Here is a 22,972-nt window from a genome sequence, read left to right as displayed (position 1 = left end):
ACGAAATCAAACGCAGATCTGGCGCTGAGTCAACGAAAGGCCGCATCTGCCGTCTGCGGTGTTGATTTCTGTTGTCTGGACGGCCGAACGGAATGCGTTTGTCTTCGGGCGGGGGTATTTATAATTTAATGTTCTTTTGCGCCGTGACCACCGTCTTGTCATAAGCCCGAAAAGTCTTCACACGTTCGCGTGCAAGTGGAATTCACGTTTGTTTTGATTTGCTAAACTTAATTGATCGATATCTGCGTCCTCGCGTTATGGCTCAATTGTTTCAATCGAAGATCGAGTTGGAAGTTTTCTGATTGCAAGATTTCATTCAACAAGTTTGTCGAACTAACAATGTTTGCGTGAACATTCAATGAACCTTAAGCAACATTGTCTCTTTCGCTTGTGACCTTTGACCGTTCTATTCGACCATTTATCTTTTGAAATGTGCCGCTTGAGTTGTGCGTCGCCCGTTCGATTCCCCAAAACTTCGCCGAAGCTATTTTATTTATTGTTCGTTCTTACCGTTTAAATTATTGAAACGATGCAAGAAATGTTTCAACCCCGACGTGGAACGAAATTCGGCGAATTTTCTCGCGATGAATGAATTTACGATGAGAAGCTCGCCAGCTGAATCAAGCGAGAACGAAACGAGAAGGGACAAAAACATGGCGGACCGTGAACTATTCGATGAATTCCAACCTCGACGGAAACAACTCGCACGACGCGACGGGAAACGGGATTTTTTCGAGCTCATCGCTCGATAAATTTGCAATAATTACTTCGATGTAAATCACGACACAAACGGTGCCGATCGTCATCATTCGCGCGTTGTTTGCGGACGGCAAGTGATGACATTTTCTTCGACGCTTCGTTTTCGCTTGTCTATTGCTCTTTGTCACGTTCAAAGTTCAATTGCGATTCGAGTTGAGCGTGGTTGTGCTGTGGTTTGCGGGCCCGGGGTGCAAAAATGCTCCCAAAATTGCATCGTAAATTCTGCGGTTGGCAAAGTAAAAAATAAACAACTTCAACCCTTTACGAACCCGAATTTTACATTGCTGCAATTCACTGTGCCATAGAGAGAGGTTGGGGAAAATTTTTCGCGGAGCTTGGAAAACGGGCCAGATCGGGCGGCGTGTAGTGAAATTATGTCTAGCGAACTTAATTTAGCCGTTTGCTCTTTGATCGAAGATAATAAATTTAATTTCTTAGCTACCAATTTTACGCTAAAATAAGTACTGCGTCAAGAAAATGAGCGCTGGTGCGCCCATCCCTCGGGGGAGCGTTCTTTTTGGGGGCACACGCGCGGGAAACGACCTCCCCGTTTTTCCAACAACATCACACAATTTTTGAAGCATTTTCTCGAAACATTTTCCGTCGCGTTTCTTTTCTCCACCCGGCCCGTCCGGAATGGAGGATGGCGGTCCCGTTTTCAGTGTTGTCGGTAAGTCTTTTAATTACGACGACGACGACGACGGTGAACATAAAATGAAACAAAATTAAAACTCAACGAAAACAAGCTTCATTGTTGCTTGTACTGCCACCCCTTTCGGTCCGGTGAGGAAAATCCTTCCCGTCCTCACGGGCAACGCAGGAACGAGTTTTCCTTTCCCATTCTAGTTCGTTCGTTGTCTGGCTACATTTCAGCGATTTTCCACCACGAAGGAGGGGAGGGGAGGAAAAACTTCCCCGAAACAAAACAAAAAAAAGAAAGGATGGTGGAATGTTCCACGTGCACGGCGCTGGGCTCCGGGGTACTCTAAGTAACTCTTCTAAGAACCGCTCCGAAAGAACGCTCCCCGACTTCCGCCGACTTCATTCGCGTTCGAAACGAAATAACTCGCATTCCATATCGATCAGGCGGCGGCATCGGCCGGGTTGGTTGGTTGGTTCCATTTACCGTGCACGTTAGCTCCATCATTTTTCCGGGTGGTGTGCGGGGAGGCTCGGGCGCTGGTTAACTTCTTCAAGATTAACCCGGCGGAAAATGGGAGAAACAAAGGAAAGCGGACAAAAAAAAGCAACATGACCGGTTGGATGAACAGATAATTTTCCTGAACATGTGGATCCCCGCGGTTCGTTCATGCTTTCTTCCATCGTAGCCGAATTGTGGAAAGCAGTTGAAAATCAGTCAGTGTTTTGCCCAAATTACCGAACAGTTCTTTGTAGCTCCTGGTTTAATTGAGGCACGGACATGGACAGCGCTAGAATTCATGCTCCCTTTTGTATGTGTATGGTTGGATGTACCCGTTGGAATGTGTGCACAGTTTTCCGTTGCTCTTTCAGAAACACTTTCCTTTCCCATTGTTGCCCAAGAGGACAACGAGAAACATTAATTAAAATTTCATTGAAAACTAGACCAGACGATGGAAGGATGCGTTTTCTAGGTTTGTTGTTTTGCTCAGTGTTTTTGTAGTCATGTGAGGTTTAATTTTAGCTAAGGTGTATAAGAATGGGATGAAAGTGCGACATAAATCATTCTTCAACGGCAATCAGTGTGTTGGAAAGCACACAAATAGGCAAAATAAATTGAAACGACGTCTGAAACCTTTTTTTAGCAACGATGGTTTAGTTTCCTATTTTTGTGACGATTTTTCTTGAGACCAACGAAAGGTTTCTTATTTGGTGTGAGGAAGAGTTTACTTGAATATTTAATGCGAAGGTGCTGCGTCATAATCTCACCCAAATTCTTTCATGTGTGTTTGTTGGCTGGCGGTATTTCAAATGCCAATATTTACGAACGCTTCTTAATGTTCGAATCAACATGCTTTCATTTAATTCGATATGTAGACAAGCTAACCAACTGTTTGATGGAATCAGCCAATCCGTTTCCTTCTTGTCGATCGATCGATAGATTGGGCATCGGATTAGAAGCACTGACCACTTGGAGGGAGGGTTAAATTGTTATGTTTTACTTTTTCTTTTCTCATTGTGCCGCGGACACGTTTCTTAGCAGATCGAGGAGGAGGAACAAAAAAACTTTCCCACCGTTTTCCTCCTGACTCACCGTCGGCGGTGGCGGCGACGGCGGCTTTGTCCTTTGGCAAACAGAGTTCCCAGTATTTGTTGTGGTGGACATTCCATTGCGGCATTCGGCGTGTTCCGAAAAAGATACAACCGCGCGGATAAAGCACCACTACGAAGGGAAACTGCGATTGAAAACATGGAACGCGCCGGATTGAGCTGCAACATCGGTCCACGGTCCTGCTGACGAGCACCAGGAACTCAACGGAATATGGTGGATAAATAAATGGCTGAGCCGTTTTTAATACCGTTTAGCCACGTTAGTTGTGCACTCGGGACCGCGCGATCAATCGCGATCGAAGGTGCGCACAATCAAGATCTTTTCGCCCTTCGTTCCTTTTCGCAGCACCCCGGGGTTCTGAAGCTGAAGGTTGTGAAATAATTTGTTTCCATTTGGACACTTTGCCGTGTGGACTGTCGAAGAAGTGTGTGTGTGTCATCTTCGATTCCTTTTCGGCGATCGGAAAACGACGATCGTGAAATGTTTGCATGTTCTGCTTTTGCGGTCCACTCCATGTTGGAGTTTGGGAAGCGTATCAAAAACAAACCCAAATCCGATTGTTGCGAGACGAAGGTGTTCGAAGGGGCTACATTAGTGGCCCAAGGGGATCTCCGAAAGGACGAAGGCAAAGTAAAAATAAGCTGGTCAACGCGGATTGCGCTTTGAAGGTCGTTATCTGGAAGTATTGTTTGGTGTATTTTGTTTTGATTATTTTTCTTCAAATCGATTTTATTCGTTCCTTCTTTCGCGTTCACAACAATCGTTGTGTCCCCTTAATGTTTTTAATGCCGAAAGCGGTGGTCAGTAGTTTCCCGACGGCTCGTAACGCTGGCAAAATCATTCTCCATTAGTTTTCATCCTGGCTTGGAATTTTCCCTTTATTGGCATTGGTTTGATTTGATTCGAAATTGGTTCACACAAGGTTCGAATCCATGGGAAACAATGATCACGATTTGTTCACAACTTTCCTGTTCCGAACCTGGGATTTTAGTCTTCTGTAGAATTCTTCTGTTTGGAAGAAAGGAAAATATTTAGCGATGTTTTTTACGGTAGTTCAAAGTTTATCGATATCGATAGGAGTTTCCCGATTATCATCTGGTCACATCACAAATAACAAATCCAGAACCAATAACAGAGTTTGAACATGTTTATAGTTTGAAGTTTTTAATGTTTTCTGTCTGAATTACTTCTGCCAAAGTTACTGATCATTCTTTCGATACATATGTAACTTATAACATGCTAATAAACTTACATCGCTCAATTGATAGGCTCAATTTTTTTATTAAACTACTACAAAAAGGACGTCAATCAGCAAACCATTTTAATATCTTTCATGCAGGATAAAATCAAACACGTGTCCAGTCACATACGACCAACCTATTGGTACCCTTAACAAAAGGTAAAAGCAGTAAATTGAACAGGGTTCTCTATTTCCACTTCGATGACAACGCGATTCGGTACATTTTACGTCACATTACGCGCCCGTTACACGTATCCGCGCTTCCTTGACTTTTCCTTCGCTAATGAAATTCTAGTTCCTCCCTCCCTCATAGGGACGCTTTTTCTGTTTCATTTTTTAATGCTTCATTCTTTAATGTTGAACCCTTTCAACAAACAAACATACGTATCTCTTCATCCATCTTTTGTTTTTTTGTTGGTTTTTTTCCTCCCAAAATTCAATTTATGCTTGCCCTCGACTTCTTATGGCTGAGCACGGTTTTCCCCGGCGGAGCAGAAGGTTTCAGGACTGGGTTTCAAATTAATTTCCACGGATATTTAACGCATGTTTTACACCGAACAGTAGCAGACGCCTCCATTTCTAGCTCGCTTTGCCACGTGGAAGGATTTTACACGAAAAAGAAAACAGTGAAAAACGCGTGGTGGAAAAAGGGGAAACCCCTTCGGAACCCCTCTTCCTCGGTTGGGCGTCCCTCGACGCTTGAGTTGACTTTTCGGTTTTGGTTGGCTGGCAGAGGACCGCGCCTCGCTGGCATCAAACGTGCGATAATTTATGATTTCTGTACGCATTTTCATTAACTCGTTTATGTGGCTCAGAAGTGGGGAGTGTTGCTCGCCACCTCTACAAACCAACGCCATCATGATGATCTGGTAATGATGGTTACAACCCAAGGCAAGCAATTCGCCTCAAGATGTAATGGAACATATCAGCGGCAGCCGAAGAACGGGTTCGCCGTGGCGAAACGTAACCGTGCGTTGATTGTGGAGGACTATTAAACTCATGCTTCATCAGTGTTGGATGGCGTTGGTGCGCTGCCGCCCGGAACTCCCACGGGGAGCCGGCTGAGGGCCGACACCGTGCGAGCATAATTTATTACGACTACCCACATTGTGTCCTTCCCCACTGGAAGAGGGTTTTAGGAAGTGTCTCGTCCTGGTAGACCATCGTGCTCGGTCGGACCCCAAAAAGGGCAGAGATTTTTGGGTGGCGGAAGAAATTTAGTGTCGACCCGCCTGCGAGTGGAAAGAGAAGTGGTTGTGTCTTGTCGGATGATTTATCCTCGACCAAAGGTGAACGTTCCCCATCCAGAAGATGGAAAACTCCAGCTGCAATGAGAGAGAGAAAAGTTTCATGGATGGTTTGAAACAATTAGAGGAAGAAACTTACGGTCGACTTTTCTTGATGGTAATTTTAGATTTCATTACAAGTAAAGTACGAGAATGGAAAATATTTTAATGTTTTGTTCCGATGAAAAAAAAAGGAAATTCATATTTACTATTGAAAATTGCAAACTATTTTAGTCCCACTTTGCCTTTCTTTTCTTGGGAGATCTGATGTTGCGGTAAGATCAGTGGAATATTTTTCTGCTCTTGCCATTCCTTGGTTAGACAATTTTTACACCTACTTCAAATCCTGCAGCCGACACTCATTAATGTCATCATAATCGTGTTTAATTAAAGTGTAGCTGCATTTAGCACGCTCGTCGTTTGCCAACCTCGTTGGCGTTAGCGTCAAATTGTGGTAATTAAAATATTAATTAACATAATAAGCCGCACCTGACGCCGATCTGACGTGCCCCGTTTCGAGCTGGGTAGGACGAACGACATACGAGTAGCGTTTGGATACGGGATTCCTCTTGAGTTTCCTTGACGAGCCTCAGTGTGTCACGTGGAGCTCCGAGTCTTCCGCGAAGGCCATCCAGCCAAGGCGAAAAGAGGGGTGAACCCTTGAAGGTGTCATCGACAAAAGAAGCCATCAAGACGCCGTGTCTGTCGGGTGACATTTGTCGCGCTGTCAGAGGGAACAAATTAACCCGTTGTCGTTTCGTTTTTTTCCGGACCCCTTTCGGTCGCTCGATTTGTTTCCGCTGATATCACTCCAAAGTGTGACAGCGTTATGACAGCTGGTGCGCCAAAGGTTTGGGCCCCTTGACCCCGCGCGGTGTTAATGATTTGTGACCGGGGTTGGCGGTATCAATTACGACCATTCTTTACGAAGAACGGCACCGGCGGCTGTCTTGCGAACATTTCACAGATCGAAATGGTTTCGTTCGCACGGAACCGTTGCGAGAATCCATCGCTTTCCCGAGCAGATTTGCCACCGAAATTCATTCGAGTCACCGAGAAATGCGAACAATGTTTCGTGGCGGGACATATTTGCCGAACCTTTGCAATGCGTAAATATGCAAAACAAATAACTGACTGGCGGAGAGCTGTGTCTCAATGCTTTTCCTTTCCGCCGAATGTAAAATCCGATATAAATTATAACGTTGTAATCCCATCAATTCATGTGTCGTCTTTTATAAATGTGTCTGTGTGTGTATGTATGTGTTCTAAAGATCTGTAAATTAGTGCCGATGGTTCCTAGGCCCCACCCCCAAAATACCAAATAGTACGCTTCGCTTTCCACCATTTTCGGATGCGGGGGTCTCGAAATAATTTCCTCACACGGAAAGAATGCCACCAATGCCGTTGGAAAAATGTGCTTTCGGGCCATGCTTTGCTGATATCCGCGAACGCTAGGCACGTTAACTACTACCCGATCACGGTGAGATGGTTGTGTCTAGGTTTTTTTTTTTCTGCATTTTGTTTGTGTTCTACATTCTTCTCGTGGAAGCAAAGTATGGTGTCAACATTAACATAGAGCAGGCATTCGGGCAGGGAGGTTGCCAATGTCAACAGAAAAACGCGTTCGCTCGAAGAGAGAAACATAAACCGAGTTTTTGTTTAACAGCAGACACACACATAAACACAAAAGGAAGACCAAAAACCGCCAACAAACTGTAGATGAAAATACTGGTAGCAAAACAAAAATTTTAGCAAAAATAAAAGATGAAATGAATTTCATTCGTGCAGGCGGAAAAATGCCAGGCAACCAACGAACCGCACCCGAAACCACCCGAAACCATCCAAGCAAGCCAGGGGCGACACATCTTCTGTAGTAGGCGAAACATGCAGCAACAGTTCGCAGTGGTTGTATACGGATCGCGCCTTTCGCGACAAACATTCATGTGATTATGCTCATGTTACGCTAAATTTAACTTCCGTCTCGCGGCGACGGTGGACGAGTTTTTCTGAACGTTTTTATCATAAAGTTGGCATTTGGCTCGAGGAAAAATTGTCACCCGCTCTTTGCCATTTTCCATCCATTTTTGGTATCATCTTCCATCGGCCATAAGAGCGCCTTGTTGAGAATCCAAGTTGCAAGTTGAAACGAGCCGTGAAAATTCGTCAAATGATAACCTTGGCAAAAGGGAAGATCTATCGCGCTGCGGGTCAGCGAAGTTTAACTATTTTATAAATATCACCCTTTTTCTTGCTCTTTTCCTCTTTTCCACTCTGCCATCCAATTTGATAGTGGATTCGGGTTCAATCACGCGTATGAATCACGCCACATGCTGCGGCCACCGGGAAGCCACCGTGCTACGCGTGCGTGCGTGCGTGCAGGTCGTGCCCCAGTTGATAATGCTATTCAAAATATTTGCACCGTTCGAATGCATGAAATAGTCGAAATATCTGGCGACTGTTAAACCACCACTCTGTCCGCCATTTGATGGCGCATCCCGCCATCACGGGCGAAATGGGGGAGGGGGTGGAGGAAAATCGCCTCCCCCAGCGGGTAGAAAGGGGGTTGAAGGACCATGCGCACCACCGTCGCCGGTTGTTGCCCACGTTCGCCGCTAGATGGCACCGTGAACCACCTTCCGGGGCAGTCATTTTGTAAACAAAGTACGGGCATTCTTTTTTTTCCCCTTTGTACTATGTTTAAATTATGCGTGTAAACTATTCGGGAAAATATTTTCCGCGTCGGCGGTGTGACATTCTTCTCTTCGAACAGTGAAAGAGGGACACCCACTAACGCACGCCATTTACCAAACGGAGTAATGGGTGTTTGGTAGTCCTGCAAGCCGAAGAAATTCGGTTATCCTTCGTGCGTGACAGTTTTGTCGCTCGCTTCGAGAAACCGTGGCTCGATGGTTCGAGCAAATGATAATTGTAATACTGTGCAACCGCCACGACACGCCATTGCGTACTATTTAATGTGTTTGTTTACGAGCGTTCCATTTGGCTTTAATTTATGTTTTTCTACTTACGCAACCAAACAATGGCCGCCCTGTCCGGCAAGAGTAGCATCCTGAAGGACGCAGGCTCAAGGCAATCAAGGCGGTCAAATCGACCCCCATTAGTCCCGCCGCCATTCCTGATGTCGTTCAAGTAGATAAATTTGTCGTTCAGTGGATCCGAAACCGAGGCGGAAAATATTTTTTCACAATCATGCGTAGAACGTAAAAAAAAGCTCTTAAATAAATGTTTTCCCAACAACCGACATGTTCTATTCCGAAATTCCTCCCACTAATGGGTGGGGGGTCCGGGGGGAGTGGGGTGGCCATCCGCCGGCTGTGGGGTGGTCGAAGCAGAATTCGGGGAGCAACGTGTAAAAATTCGGCAAAACCTCAGACCCACCCCCCACAGGGACCCCACGCCAGACCAGAGTCCGAGGCCGAGGTTTGCGTTTGTTGAAATTTCAATTATTGTCAAACCGGCTGGGCTGGGTTGGGCGAAGAAGTAGTTGAAATGTTATTTCAACGGCCGTTGTTGCTATGCGCTAACGCACTCGAATGAATGTACGTAAATTATTTTGCGTACCACAGATTGATTTACCGCTGATGAAGATGATGACGATGATGCTGATGATGATAAGGATGCAGGTTTTCGTTTTTGTTTTTGTGGAAAGTGGCATATGCCGGGATGCCATCGCGCTTGCACGTCGGCGTTGATGAGTAAATTAAAAAGCAAAATACTCTGCAATTGTTTGTATTAAGTTTTAGAGTGGAACACAAATTAAGTCTCGTTGTATTCAATGACACGACAGGAGTTATTATTAACACTTTGTTCCTGAAATTATCAATGTCAATCAATGATGTACGGAACAGGGTTTTTTGGTTTGTTTTGCTTTAACGTTTTCCGGTTTGAAAGACTTTTTCCATAAGCTAACCTTTAAACTATTTGTTACAGATAGTTACAAATAAAGTGTGTTATTTGATTGGTGATGATTTATTTATCTGATAAATAAATTCCCACAACAAATAGAAGGAAACATAACGAACTTCACAACCCTACAGGGAAAACGATGTTTATGACAAACTAACAAATTAAAAGGTAAACTAGGAAGATTTCTTTCAAGTGAAAATACCTCACGATCAAACAACAAAAAAGATAATGTTTACTATAATTATCATGGGTATGTCAATAGTTTCAAATTATTTTAGCTTCGCACAATTTTAAATTCTTTTGAAACATCTTAGATAAAGTCCGGTTCTTTTCGAAAAATCATTGTTCCTTATCATCTGGTTTTTTAACGGCTTGCCTTAAAGGCCAAGATCGGCTGTTTTTCTTCAGCTTTACAATCTTGAAACTCTTTCCGTCGGCCTCGGTCAGCTCGGCATCTGATCCTCAGGCCGTGACGGATGCCATTTTAACTCCAGCCATTCGCACTTTGTTCGAACGATCGCACCATCGATCGCGTCTTGTTGCTCCATCGCCTTCGAGTGATCCTCTTCCCAGGATCGCTGCCGAAGAGAGGTTTGCCGGTTGGCATTCCTTGGCCCGCGAGGACCGGTGAAGTAAAAACTCAATTGCTGAGCGATCGTTTCGGCGCGAGAGATTCGGCCATCAGGAGCCCAAACCGGTGAACGGTGGGACGGGGCGGAAAGCGAACCTCAAACCCCCCCGCGAACCGGTCATTTGCTGTCGGAAGGGATGAAAGCCACCCGTTCAGTGCGAAACCATGCCCCGCGGGTCCGCTTTGAACGACCTCGACCGTCGGCATTCGTGCCCGTTCCTCCTCCGAAGGCTCCCCCCGCTCGGGCCCTTTATGTTCCCCGGCCCAAAACCGGCCCGAACTCGACAAATCCCGCGGCGCAGGCCGGGAGGAATTTTCGCGTGATTTTCACCTCCCCATCCACCCCCCTTCGACTCCTCCGGCGGGTGGATCTCCAGCCATGCTTTCCATTTCGCCTCGTGGCTCGCTTTTTGCTTTCCACCTGCGCGCAGCGAAGCCGCGAGGTAGCCGCTGGCAAAGCGAGGAATTTCGGGCACAAATGCGGGCGTCTCTTCCTCCAGGACACCCTTCCCCTCCAGTGCATCATCAAACAGTTCAGGCCCTCGGCGAGGAGGAAATTATCGGAAAGTGGAATGTCGATGCTTGTTTAATTAGATTTTTCCAACAATTTTCGCTCCTAAAAATCGTTCGGCAAAACGGCAATGCTTTGGATGAGGGTGTTTCTTTTTGTCTTCGAAGAATTGTTTTGGTGGCCAGCGATTCGTCCGTTCCGGATGTGAAGTTGTTAAACGGGTTTCTCGTAGCCCACGGGAAGGGAAAGGCAGCCGAAAGTGGGGAAGTTTTCCCGAAAAGATGTTTCGTAAGGACGATTTTGCTGCAATTACGATTATGAGTTTGCCTCGAAATTTTGCAAGAAAAAACGAAGAGTACAGAATGAAAATCAAACATGGGAAAAGATGGTACATTGTATTTATGTTGATGAAAACAATTTTTCTTGAATTATATGGTGCCTTACAACTTATTTCGCTTTATTTGAATTATCCAAAGTCGTTTCGTTCTTTGTGACATCTTTTTCAACCTGTTTTCCACTTCTGTCTCAACAGGAACCCTATCGATGGCCAGTAGAAACTTTCCTCCCTCGTTTTGGAACAGTAATTACGTTCCACCGGCCCCCGCACCCGCGCACCATCAGGTAAGAATCTCCTCCCCCGCAAAATCCTTGCGAAACGGCGGTGAATACTATATCATACGTTTTTCCTACATGGAAAATTCTTTCCCCACCGCAGGTTCCCGACCTCTACACCACCGACACCGGGTACTCGGCGGATCCGTGGCACGCGGCACACTACGGTTCGTACGCACACGCGGCCCACGCACACGCCGCCCACGCCCACGCGTACCACCACAATATGGCCCAATATGGCAGCTTACTGAGGTTACCCCAACAGTACGGACACACGTCACACAGGTAAGGGGTCTGAACTGGCGGTTTTAATTACACGGAAAAGGAATACGAATTGACTAGTCGTTAGAGGACAATTTGAAAATATTATTTGTAGGTTAGGTTGGTTTTATTGAAGGATCCTAACATTGGAATGGTTTCTTTTGTCTCAAACAGGTTACACCACGACCAACAGACGGCACATGCGGCGGCGTTAGAAAGTGCCGCCGCGTACACGAGCTATCCAACGATGGCAGGTGAGTTGGAGCTGCTCCCCCTCTTTCGAACTACTTCCCATTCTTAACCTATCCTCCGCTGCAAAAGGCTCGCTTTAAACCACGCCGCTCCGTGGAAAATACCAAACTATCCGAGATTACCACCGATACGGATCTAGTAGGCTGGCGGTATGTTACAAGTTCTGGTGGATTTCGTTCGTTACTCCGTTTGCTTCGCCGACGCTTGCACTCTATCCTTTCCTAGATCTTGAGGCACGTTCCGTCGGTTAATTTCCACCAAGATGCTGATTCGATGTTTCATGGGCTTGCCGTCGCTCTTTTTTTTCCAACGGCGTTTGGCATTTCTTCTTGGACGCTTTTTCCGTCCACCGCTGGTCCGACGTTGTAAGTCCCTGTTCCCTCGTCGGAACATTCCGACGGCAATTCGTGCTTTGTTCTTTTGGACGAATAAACATCGTACGTGGACTTTAGTTGCTTGCGACACTGGTGAAGTAACATTTTAAAATAATGTTATAGTTGATTAAGGTCGTATACAATTGTTCTCTTTAAAGAGAAAAAATAAAGCTGAAAAACAATTTGATTATCATCGAATATTCTTTCCATCCTTTATTTTTAATGCCCGATATTGATCAATCTTATCTTAAACTTACGTCAGTGTCTTGAAGATGATGTTTGATGTTGAAATATTATCGGCTCTCTTGTCTTTCTGTTTTGTTTTCCATTGCTATATAACGACCAACGTTTTAGACTCTAGAGATGACTGATCATATTTGTTGCCACAATGTTTTACCGTAACGTGTCGGGAAACATCGAATTGATTCATCGGAATTCTAATGCTGATACACTTGATCAGTCATCACGATCGCGCTCGGGCGGCGGTTTTTGGCTGAAGCGCAACCAGGGAAAACTGTTAAAAATCGTCAGCAACCGTTTACCACTCGGACACACGCACATACACACAATTCCCCTTGGGCGGACGGACAAAACATACACAGTAGCTCAATATATGGTGCCGAATCTGGCAGCGGAATGTGCGGAATGCGATTTGAAATAAGCAAACCGAGGCACAGTGCTAAAAACGATCGAAAAAACCAAAATAACTTCAAACAACTAGCCACACGGGAGGGGAGATGACGGAAGGGGAGCCCATTTCGGATGGTTGAAAGTGGAGGAAGCGCGGTTGGTTTCGTGCGTCCTTTTTTTTCATCCGGTAATGGAAAACCCGGTGCACCGAAAAGTGCGCAGAACGGCGGGGTGGAACCGCGCCCGATCGAAGGAATGTCACCGGTCCGTCCGCGTCTTCGTCGTCTGTCGATCGCGACAGATTTTCGCGACGGCATCGACGCTACTGGTTTTGGCGGTGGTTTGGTTTGGCTTTTTTTTGTTTGTTTCTGGCTTTCTTGAGGCTCTTTTCGGCAGGCATATGAGAGTGTGTGAGAGACCGAACTGCGGCCTGCTGATCGACCGCATCGAAATGGTGGCGGGCGAAATTGAGCTCTGGAATGCATTTGCTTTGCCGTTTCCGTCACCGACCGAGGGCATCCATAACGATCTACGAAAGCTAATCGATCGATGAAATAATAAACACGAGCACGGCGAGTCAAAAACAACAAACGGAACAGGATTGTAACGTCAACATCGCGATGTCGAGCAGAAGGTACACGCATACACTCATCAGGCGTCCTCCAGTCCTTCCTTCATAAATTATCATAAACGCTTTTGATCGTTTCTCAGCGATTAGAAAAGCCTTCCCCTCCAGCGGCAGACGAAAGGAGGAGGTTCGGTACTGGTGTTTTTAGTTCTCTCCCTCTTCGGGCATTTTTTCGGCGGCGTTGACTTTGACTTTGACCGGCAAAGAAACCACGGATTGTGGATCCCGTCATTATGATGGATGGCATGCGTCCATCGTGTTAGGATCGTGTGTTGTTGCAGCATCCATGACAGCGGCCCCCGGTCGCTGGATGCTCGATGAAGATGAAGTGGCGGCTAATCTCGCGATGACAGCTGGTAGAATACTAAACTGTCAAATTGTGCTCGAGCTACAACAAAGTAGCCCGGAATAAAAGCAAAAAGCGATCGTTGTTCGTCGGAAAGGTCAATTGAAGATGAGTTACAGTCGAGGTGGAATCGGTCGTGATCAAAGGAATTTGTAATATCACGCCATGATGGTACTTTTTCATTTCATTTATTGTTGGACTTAAAAACGCTGGGCAAATATGGTTTTATGGTTTATTGTTTTTATTACAACATTCATCATTGGATGCATTTATATTCCTTTGTTTTACACACAAGTATTAACAAAGGAGAGCATAAATTTCATTTAAATTCCTCCACTTTTCATGCCTTTACACTTACGACCAATATCAACCGAGCGGAGATGTAAATGCCTAACAGGTTTAATAAGAGATAGAAATATGCAAAACTCCTATATTAAAATCAACAATCTCGAAACTTGCGCTCACGTTGGACGTGTGAGGCCCTGTATCCACAAAATGTATGCGCACCGACATGTGCGATGTTGGGTGTGAAAGTTGTTGAAGCGTTGACAGCACAGGGGGACAGGTGACAAAGTTCGTCCTGAGAAGCACTAGATCCCGGCCGGAAGCAGCACCGAGTATCCGCGTAGCGTGGAGCACATACATACATGCACAAAGGCCCCTATCTTTCCAGTGACATCAAATGAAAGCGAGCGATACAATGCAACTGGCCGTTTGATCTAAAGTTGGTCCTTGCGAGCTTGGCTTCGGCTGCTCCGGAGAAGGCTTCTAGGCTGCCCGAGAAACTGGCTGTGGAAATCCGACCGTGTGGGGCGGCCTCCCGGGTGGGAGGGAATAAATAATTGCATTTTCCTTCTTGTCATGAATAAACTTTGACCCAATGCAAAGTAAAAGCGGGCCCGGAAGTTTCTTCCGGACGGCTTACGGGCACGATATGTTCCCGTGGCGTTCTCCAAAACCTCCCTTCCCCTAAGAAGGGGGGTTAGCCCGGGAAAACTAATATCGTCGGCTTTAGCACCGAGCAGATCTGCTGGGAAAGCGTAGCCCGGCTCAGCCGGACGAGTTTCCCTCGTCGTAGCCTCGAGAAGCGACACGCAAAGGCCTGGAGCAAACGGAAAGTAGGGGGAAAATTTATGTGACACATGAAAGAAAACTTCCTCTCCACTTTCTTTGCGCCTCGGGGTTGGCTCCCTCCGTTTTGAAGTAGGCAGTCGTCCGGATATTGTTGTTGCGTTGGGGACCGAGAAAAAGGGTCACCGAGGGATGTACAAGGGCGCACGACCGGAGTGGTTGTACTCTAGGAAACCGTCGTCCTTTTGGAAAGGATTCGCATCGGACCTATTTTGCTGTTCGTGAAAAAGGACCACACTAGCTTCGTACAAATCTCCCCACCTTCCAGCCCCGTTTCGACCATTGGCCATCGTCGTCCGGACGATCGTGCGGTTGGCAATGGCGGCCGGAAAAGGTCTTGCATGCGTAGTTCAGCCATCCTTGCTGGGGTGCTCTTAGTGTTTCTGGGATGATTTGTAAGCCATTCACACATCGTTGAATTATACAACCCTCTCCACTTTCTACCCGGTTGACTTACATCTTCACGTTCGGGAAGATTCATTGCACGAAAGGACATCCTGTTTTGTCGTGAAGTGATTCATCGTTCCGGGTTCCCTTCTTAGGGTCGGGGGATGAGTTATTTGTTCCATTTCTTGGCAATGGAGCCGTTTCTTTTCACTTCACTTGTGCGTCCATGCTTCTGGCTGTTGTTTATCGAAATATTTCGAAGCTGTGAAGATGCATTGACACCGATTTAATTACTAACCAATGTATGAGAGGTTTAAATTCTTATCTGGCGCAAAATCCCTACGAGGTGCATATTTTTCTATGTCATTATAAGCGATTTTCCACTTTTATTACGACCTCCTCCAACGGTGCTGTCGGGCTCGCTTGTGTGATGGAAAGTAATGCAGGGAAAATATTTAATAATTTTCCCACTTTTCCCTCCTCCAAAAGAATGTTCATTCAGCTCGTAGGGGCTTGGAAGTGAAAGCTGATTTTGACGCGGAGAATGGTGGTGTGGAAATTTGCCTTCATATTATTTTCAATTAAAAAGCTACAGCTCGTTATTCTTTTTTCTAGTTTTTCGTGGAAATTTTTCACTCAAGCAAGCGTAGCTTGCGATGTGGCCACCAGGGAAAATGTAAATCGGCACAACATTCAATTCCAGACCGAAGCAAATGATCGAAAAATTTAGGACAACGTTTATAGAGGGTTGGAAAAAATTAATAGTAATATTAGTGCAATTAATCTCCGCACGCTAGAGCAACTGCGGCCACTTGGTAAGGATGGTTGAGAAAATGAATAATTTTCCGGACATTTTTTCCCGTCCTGTTAATTGGTTTGCCTCACATCAGATTAAATGATCGTTTATGCTACCCGTCCCTCTCCTCTGCTGGTCGTTTATTTCAACGCAAGGCGAGCAAGTTTGCATTTTGTGAGATAAAAAGGAAAACCGTACGAACCTTCCGGTGGTGCGGTGGCCTTTGAAGCATACCGCCTAGCGTAGCGGTCCCATTTCCATAGCCCATCATCGTAATTTCGCTGTCCGTCATCAAACGAAAATTGGGAAAATTCTTGCATTTCTTTAACGGAGTGCCCCGCCGCCAATGGTTCAACACAATGTACGCCACTTTCCTCGTTTCGTTGGTTGGTCTTGAGGAAGAAGAAAAGAATTATGTAATTCATTCGTCCGAATTCGTTAGCCTTATTGGGCCCCGAAATTGCAGTCATTATTCATTTGTCTGCAGTGCGGCCTTAGGTGGGGTGTGTGTTTTTCTTTTTTTCTTTCGTTTGATTTTTCCGCTCCCTCCAAAGCATTAGCACCGGCAAACGACACCCTTATTGGGGGTCTGCCTACTTACATATTGGCTACCCCCACCCGGGGGGTTTGTCGGTGTCAAACGGGATTCGTGTGCGCCGTGGTCACGCGAGGTAATTAATTTAGTAAATGGTACATTTACTACACACAAGACACATACCAAAACTCGAGAGGGAAAATAAAACACTCCTTCAACAATTACATAAAACATCCCTAACCCCAGCGAACTTTTCTTAGCGCAAAATAAAAGTCCTTGCCTCAAAGAATCGGAAGTCAGCAAAGGGTATCCCAATGCTTACGCCATGAACCAGCCGTTAGCAGGACTTCTTTTCTCCAGTGCCGGCGGGGTAGTTGCTTTGTTGGCAACCCCCCTGGTCGGAGCGCGGGGTGTTCTGTTTTATGACTCTTTGCGCCCCGTTTTAGCTGCGGCGTTTTCCCGTTCCCGTGCGGTCAGTCGGCGCAATTGAAACCGGCGGTGGAAAAGCCAAACCGACGAAGCACGAACAAAAAAGAAACGTGTGATGGCAAGGGAAGGGAAGAAATAAATAATTTACGGCTGGCCGACCAATTGGAAACCACGGTTGGCGTTGGCCACCTTTCGGTGTGTGCATGGGAAAGACACGCCCTTTACGCCTTTCTGTTGGCCTACTGTGTTGTTGTGCATAAATGTGCGGTGTGTTTTGTGAAGCATAAACATGGATGGTAGCATTAAAGTAGCAGATAGGGTGCTGTGGGGGATGTAAACAGCAAAATTGTCATTGCTACAACAAATTAAGCGAAGGAAAACGATTCAAAGGGACAATGTGGTGCTAAGAAGACGTTTGAGATATAATTAACTAATTATAAAGAGATGAAATACATCTAAATCCTGTGGTGCTATATCTTATTATTAAATATATTCGGCTAACTAAAAATTCCTAACAAATCGGTTTGAAATATTTACAACTACTTATCCTAACCACAAACTAAATATCTTTCTTTTTTCTTTTCCATTGCAGGCCTAGAAGCGCAGGTACAAGACTCGTCAAAGGATCTGTACTGGTTCTAGATCGCCAAAGTGCATACTTGTAAGCAACAAAAGTAACAGTGTTGTCGTCAAATGGTGGAGCTTATGAAGCGTTAGTTTTGCGAACCAGTGAATAAAGATTAAAAAAAAACAAGACATAAAGAAAATGGAAAAGAAACATACAAAGATGCACTTTTAAATCTTAAGGAAATTTAGTGTTTTCGGTACAAAACAAAAAAGACACGTGTTATGAACAACTTTACTCTGAATCGATTGCAAAGTTGCATTGGGAAACAAACTAGTGAAAGAGAGTGAAAAAATACGACACATGATAAAAAAAACGGTGTGGACTGAGAGAAATACCCGTGTAGTCTCAAACGCTGATTTTGTAACTCACTTTTCCTACAAAAGACGGATAGAAAAGCTTCTCTCGCCCTTCTGTGTATAGTAGACTAAAGATTAATGACTGCCCGGAGTAGAACGCAATCGCGACGACATTTTTTGAACAAAACAAACAAACAAAAACGATCCCGTTCTTGTTTGCAAAGAGCTGGAAAAACTGTTCAAAACAAAAGATCTAAATAGTCGCGTTGCTGCAAACCTTTGGGCCGTGCACTGTGTATAACAAAAATTGGATGTAGCTTAGTGTAATAATAGTGAGGAATTTATAATCAAAATCGAATGAGCTATACCGTGACCGTGACGACGATATACACAGGCTGATAGAACGGAGTGAATCATTAGAATCTGTAAGAAGACACTGAGGGAGGAGAAAACAGCCGGCCTTTCGATGGCACGAACTGGTGCACAGTTTTTAGTTTTAAACACCAACACTCTGCACAAAACCGTTTAATTTTGTCTTCGTCACACTGGGAGGGTAAAGTGTCCAGCCATGAGGTACTGAATGAAATTCTAGCTGCTCATGGTTGCACGAGAGTTAGGTAGGAAAAACAAGTCATTTGATTCGTACTGCAAAGGTGTTTATGTGTAATTTACTTCTGTTAAAGACATGATCATTAAAACAGTTGTTTTACTACTCTGTGTTTTTCCTGGATTCTAGAATTTTACTGAATAACTTAGCGAAGTCGATATGAGTGTTTGATTTATTTCTAAAACTCAAGCATGCTCTTGTACATAGCAATGTACTAAACCGGTACTTTTCATTTATATCCCGAAGGTGTCACAACCAGTTCTTAAGCACAGTTGGGCGACATTCAATAGAAAACGGACTAATTATGAACAGGCATTGCCTATCGAATCAATGCAAAATCGTATATGAACAATGGATAATTACAGCATATTAATTCTTGGCAATTGTATCTCGAATTTAAACAATCATACTTCTTCATCATTCATGGAGTGACCCATTCTCTTTCCACAGACAACTACACAATATATCGACAGTCCTTGAATAGTGTAACTGAAAGCCTTTCAGGAGTGCTTAATTTATCGAGATCTACTTCCTTCAGTTTCCGCTAAAACCCGTCAAGCGCCCAGCGAGAACAGAAAATAAAAGCAACAGAAATGATAAAGTACTGTAGACTACACTCGCTTTCCCGAGACGAAAATGAAAATGAGTAACTAAAACAACAGGCATGTAAACACATTTAAAAGAAAGTAAACTCACACAAATATATATACACACAATTATTACACACCCAAATGTGCAAATTTAAGCGAATGCAAAATAAACGGAAGAATTATATTCGAAAATCTTAAGAAACTGAGTTGTTTTTCTTACTAGGTTTATCAGTTTTAATCGTAAAGAGAGCTTGGAAAGAAAATCAAATTTTGTTGTCTGCATAAACAGACTCCATTACTGTACTGGTGCGCTCGTGTTTATTTGTCGCTGTTTTCCTTAGCTCGACTTCCTGTCTGATTTCTTTCCGGCCAGTTCCCATCTTCTTACGGTTCCTTCAGCTAATGTGATTTTCTTCTATTTCTTTAAGAAGCCAACGGTACCAATTAAAATGCGCTCATGGATGCGACAATCTTTCACATTCGATACAGCCTTACCGACCTTTCATCCGCTCATTAATCATCCTCCGTCGTTTATGGGACGATCCCAAAGAGGTATAAGAAGATCATCCCATCTCACATAAGGATTTTACAGTTCTTTTCAATATGTGTCTAGCGACCTTATAGCTTCGAGCATCGATCCTAAAAAATTAACCATGACAAAAACATATGACCGAAGGCAAAGGCAGGAAGCAAACCAGCAACTACAGAAGGAAACCGCAATGCGATCAGGATGCAGCGTCTCGGGAAACAACACGTTCCCATATAAATTAATATATGTATAATTGATAAAGTGTAATGCGTTGTCAGACGTCAGAAAAACTGATTTATTGCCCCAAACATGTTAATTATGTGCTCGAGAGTGTTTCTGCTAAGTGGCATGAGGAGGAGGAAGACAAAACGGGATGTATAGGATCGTGTTTTCCAAATCATTTGCACCAGGAAGTAGGAAGCCTCGATCGGATCGACAGCAACGGAAAAGGACGCAAACTCAAAGCCGAAGATCCCGGAAACATGAGGTTAGAACATGAGGTGAAGATGAGATCCTGAAGAAAAACAGGAGTACCATAACCTCGCAGCAAGTAACTATTTGCATAGCTACATAAACCACAAAAAAGCAAATGAAGCAAACAGCATAATTTGGTGTGAATGGAAAGATGTTTGTATATCAATGTGATGAACATTTTCCGCATACCTAAACGTTGCATGTCTGGAAAGTGTTTTGGTGTTACCGTTTATCAGACACAACCTTCCTTGGGGATCGAAAGAGCTTGTCACTTCACCATACTGTATTTACTGCTTTGGACATCGTCTTTGGCTCGGCTCCATTATCTTCGGTGACAAACACGTGTGAACTCGAGCAATGTTGGCCCGTGGAGGCCATTTATCATTCAAATTCCCAGCTTGATTTTTTTTATGCGTTAATAGATTTATAATGAACAACAACTCTTCAAGTTCGGCTGCAATCGAGCACAGCTTGTAAGTGACAAAAGGGTTCACTAATTTCAATTTTTTGTGTGCACATTGCGTTCCTGTCTTGCAGTTTGTCACATTCTTGTGGAATACATTTTTTTAAAGGCTGGAGTATGCATAACTCGTGTTCTACACATCTGCTTTTATCTGCATCTAGACCCGTTTGCAAATCTCGATGGTAACAGCTTTAAATGGATTATATACTGCGATTCAAATAACGCTATTCAAGCATTAAAGAGTAATTATCAGTTTCTGTAAGAGGACGGCGGTTCGCTTGTATGAATTCCAAGAATCATAATTTCCCACGGTTTCATGATATGATGATCTCTCTCTGAGCCGTACATGGAATGCAGTTTTTGTGCAGGATATAACCCAACTACCGCATGAAGATGTATTATATTTTTCATTACTAGAATCGAAACCTTATGTTACTGGTTCACGGAAAAGTATTAAGATGTTTATTTAGTTTTATAATCGTGTTAAAGTACAATGTGAAATCTTCCGCGATTTATCCTAGAGGCAAACTATAATCCGTCTGCTAGTACTGATTTGAACAAGACATTATTATCTTCGATTCAACTACTACATCCTAGGCAGTTTAAAATGGGATAAGTAAGCTCAAATATTGTAAGAAAAAAAGCAAACAAAATACTTCCCATGCAAACGTATCTGTTCGATTAATGAAAATGACAAATTCCAGCCATATCTCTAACTCACTTTTTGACCCTTTCTTGACTTTTCGTATTCTTTCTACAACGAAAATATAAAAAAGGAAAAACATTATCATTCCAAAATATTGTTTAAAACGAAATGTTGCATGTTAAGGAAGCTAATTTCTAGATCATCATACCCGTTGGATCGATTTAGATAGTTCAGCGCCAGTAGCTCCTCCGGCTCGTAGCGTATACGAGCTGGTGGGATGTTGAGGTACTGCTGGCGGCATCCAGGGCATCCGTAATCGGGCATTCGATTTGTACTACCGCTTGGAGGGTACTGTGGCCCGAAGGCCTGCGCCGTGGATGGAAATTCAGTCTTTTGCTTGCTAATCGAATTCTGGCCGGCTTGTGGTAGGTCCGTTTTCCTCTGCTGCGCTATAAGTGTCGCCATGATTGCCTTCTTGAGCCGATAGGCTTGATAACGCTCGTAACGGGCTATTTCCTCTGATCGATCATCTAAGAAAGCATTTTCCATCATGTATGTGTGTTTTTGGGAACGCTGCGTAGCGTACGATTGAGTTTGTGGAACTGGTGACATTCGACGACCTAATATTTTTCTGCCTTGATTAGACGAAGCGTCGTTCGATGCACTAGGAATGTCGTTCGAACTTTGAGCTGCCAGGTGGGGAAACCATAATTTGGAGTGTTATGTAAAGAACGTTAAAATTGATTCAAGCTTTGCTTACCATTTTCTTGCGAAGGAACCCTAATGGGTTCATTCCTAATGCCATTCATCTCCGAGACTGTGACACTTAGCTTGGTTGGTGTAACTTTCAGCCTATTGTCCGAAGCGAAAGGTATTTTGTGAGCAACATGATGTTCAACGTGGCCACTGCCTGTGTTCAGATTGTTTCCATCAGTTGCAATCGATACAGATTTGCATTCAGTTGATTTATCTGTATTCGGTTCGTCGATGCTAGGCTTTTTCTTAGTTAAGTAAGGATGCAGTGTTTCATTTTTGTTTCCAATAGCAACGATAGCATTTTTCGACGGCTGCTTCAGTGGCAGTTGGCTTTGAGATGCGACACAATTTGCTTTGGTAGTTCTACCATCTTTACCATCAGCGAGACGCATCCCAGCTAACTGTTTTGCAAGCTCAACGTGCTGGGCTTGGAAAAAATCTGCACGAGGTAGGTCAACCTGCTTTACATGGCCCGATTTGTCGCCGGTAGCGGGTGCAATGGAACCCTTGCCAGACATCAGCTTTTCCGTCGCGGGGACTTCATTGCACCTTATTTTTGAAGATAGGGTAGCTCCAACTCTCGAGGTTTTAGAATTCGGTTCGTAGATGGTTACCTTCTTCAGCACAAAAGGGGTTTCATTTCCTTTCGAACGAATCGATGATACTTGATGAGAGTTTTTCGTCGTTGAATTGATATTCAAGTCTACAGAAAATGGAAGTGTAACGTACTACATGAAATATTGAACACAAAAACCGGATGCAATATAATTACCTTGTAGTGGTTTCCTTTGCTGTTGCTTCTTGGGAAAAGGGGTCCCCGCCGAATGCACGTTATTGGATCTATCCTTCAGCATTTCGAGTGTCTGTAACATAACTTCACACTGCAGCGAATCGAAAAATACGTCTATACCAAACGGAGTTCTTCGGTGGAATAAATTGGCGAAACAATTCCTCGAGTAGCTAAATTTGGCCATGGCCAACTCTGTGTGGTTGCTATAGC

At 44.3% G+C, this 22,972-nt stretch overlaps 1 protein-coding gene across 1 annotated transcript in view; it reads left to right on the top strand.

Annotated features, from left to right (window-relative positions):
- LOC131288149 (protein vestigial) overlaps positions 1-17,625 on the top strand; it is a 37,282-nt gene extending 19,657 nt beyond the window's left edge. The window contains exons 6-9 of the mRNA XM_058317265.1: positions 11,135-11,223; positions 11,318-11,499; positions 11,650-11,729; positions 17,576-17,625. Coding sequence (XP_058173248.1) covers positions 11,135-11,223; positions 11,318-11,499; positions 11,650-11,729; positions 17,576-17,625 — 401 coding nt within the window. The remainder of the gene's footprint in view (positions 1-11,134; positions 11,224-11,317; positions 11,500-11,649; positions 11,730-17,575) is intronic.
- Positions 17,626-22,972: the final 5,347 nt, after the last annotated feature.

Source organism: Anopheles ziemanni, chromosome 2 (assembly GCF_943734765.1).
Source record: "Anopheles ziemanni chromosome 2, idAnoZiCoDA_A2_x.2, whole genome shotgun sequence".
NCBI classification, from domain to species: domain Eukaryota; kingdom Metazoa; phylum Arthropoda; class Insecta; order Diptera; family Culicidae; genus Anopheles; species Anopheles ziemanni.
Note: the sequence above shows the minus strand (reverse complement) of the source record. Positions and strands in the feature narration are given on the sequence as shown.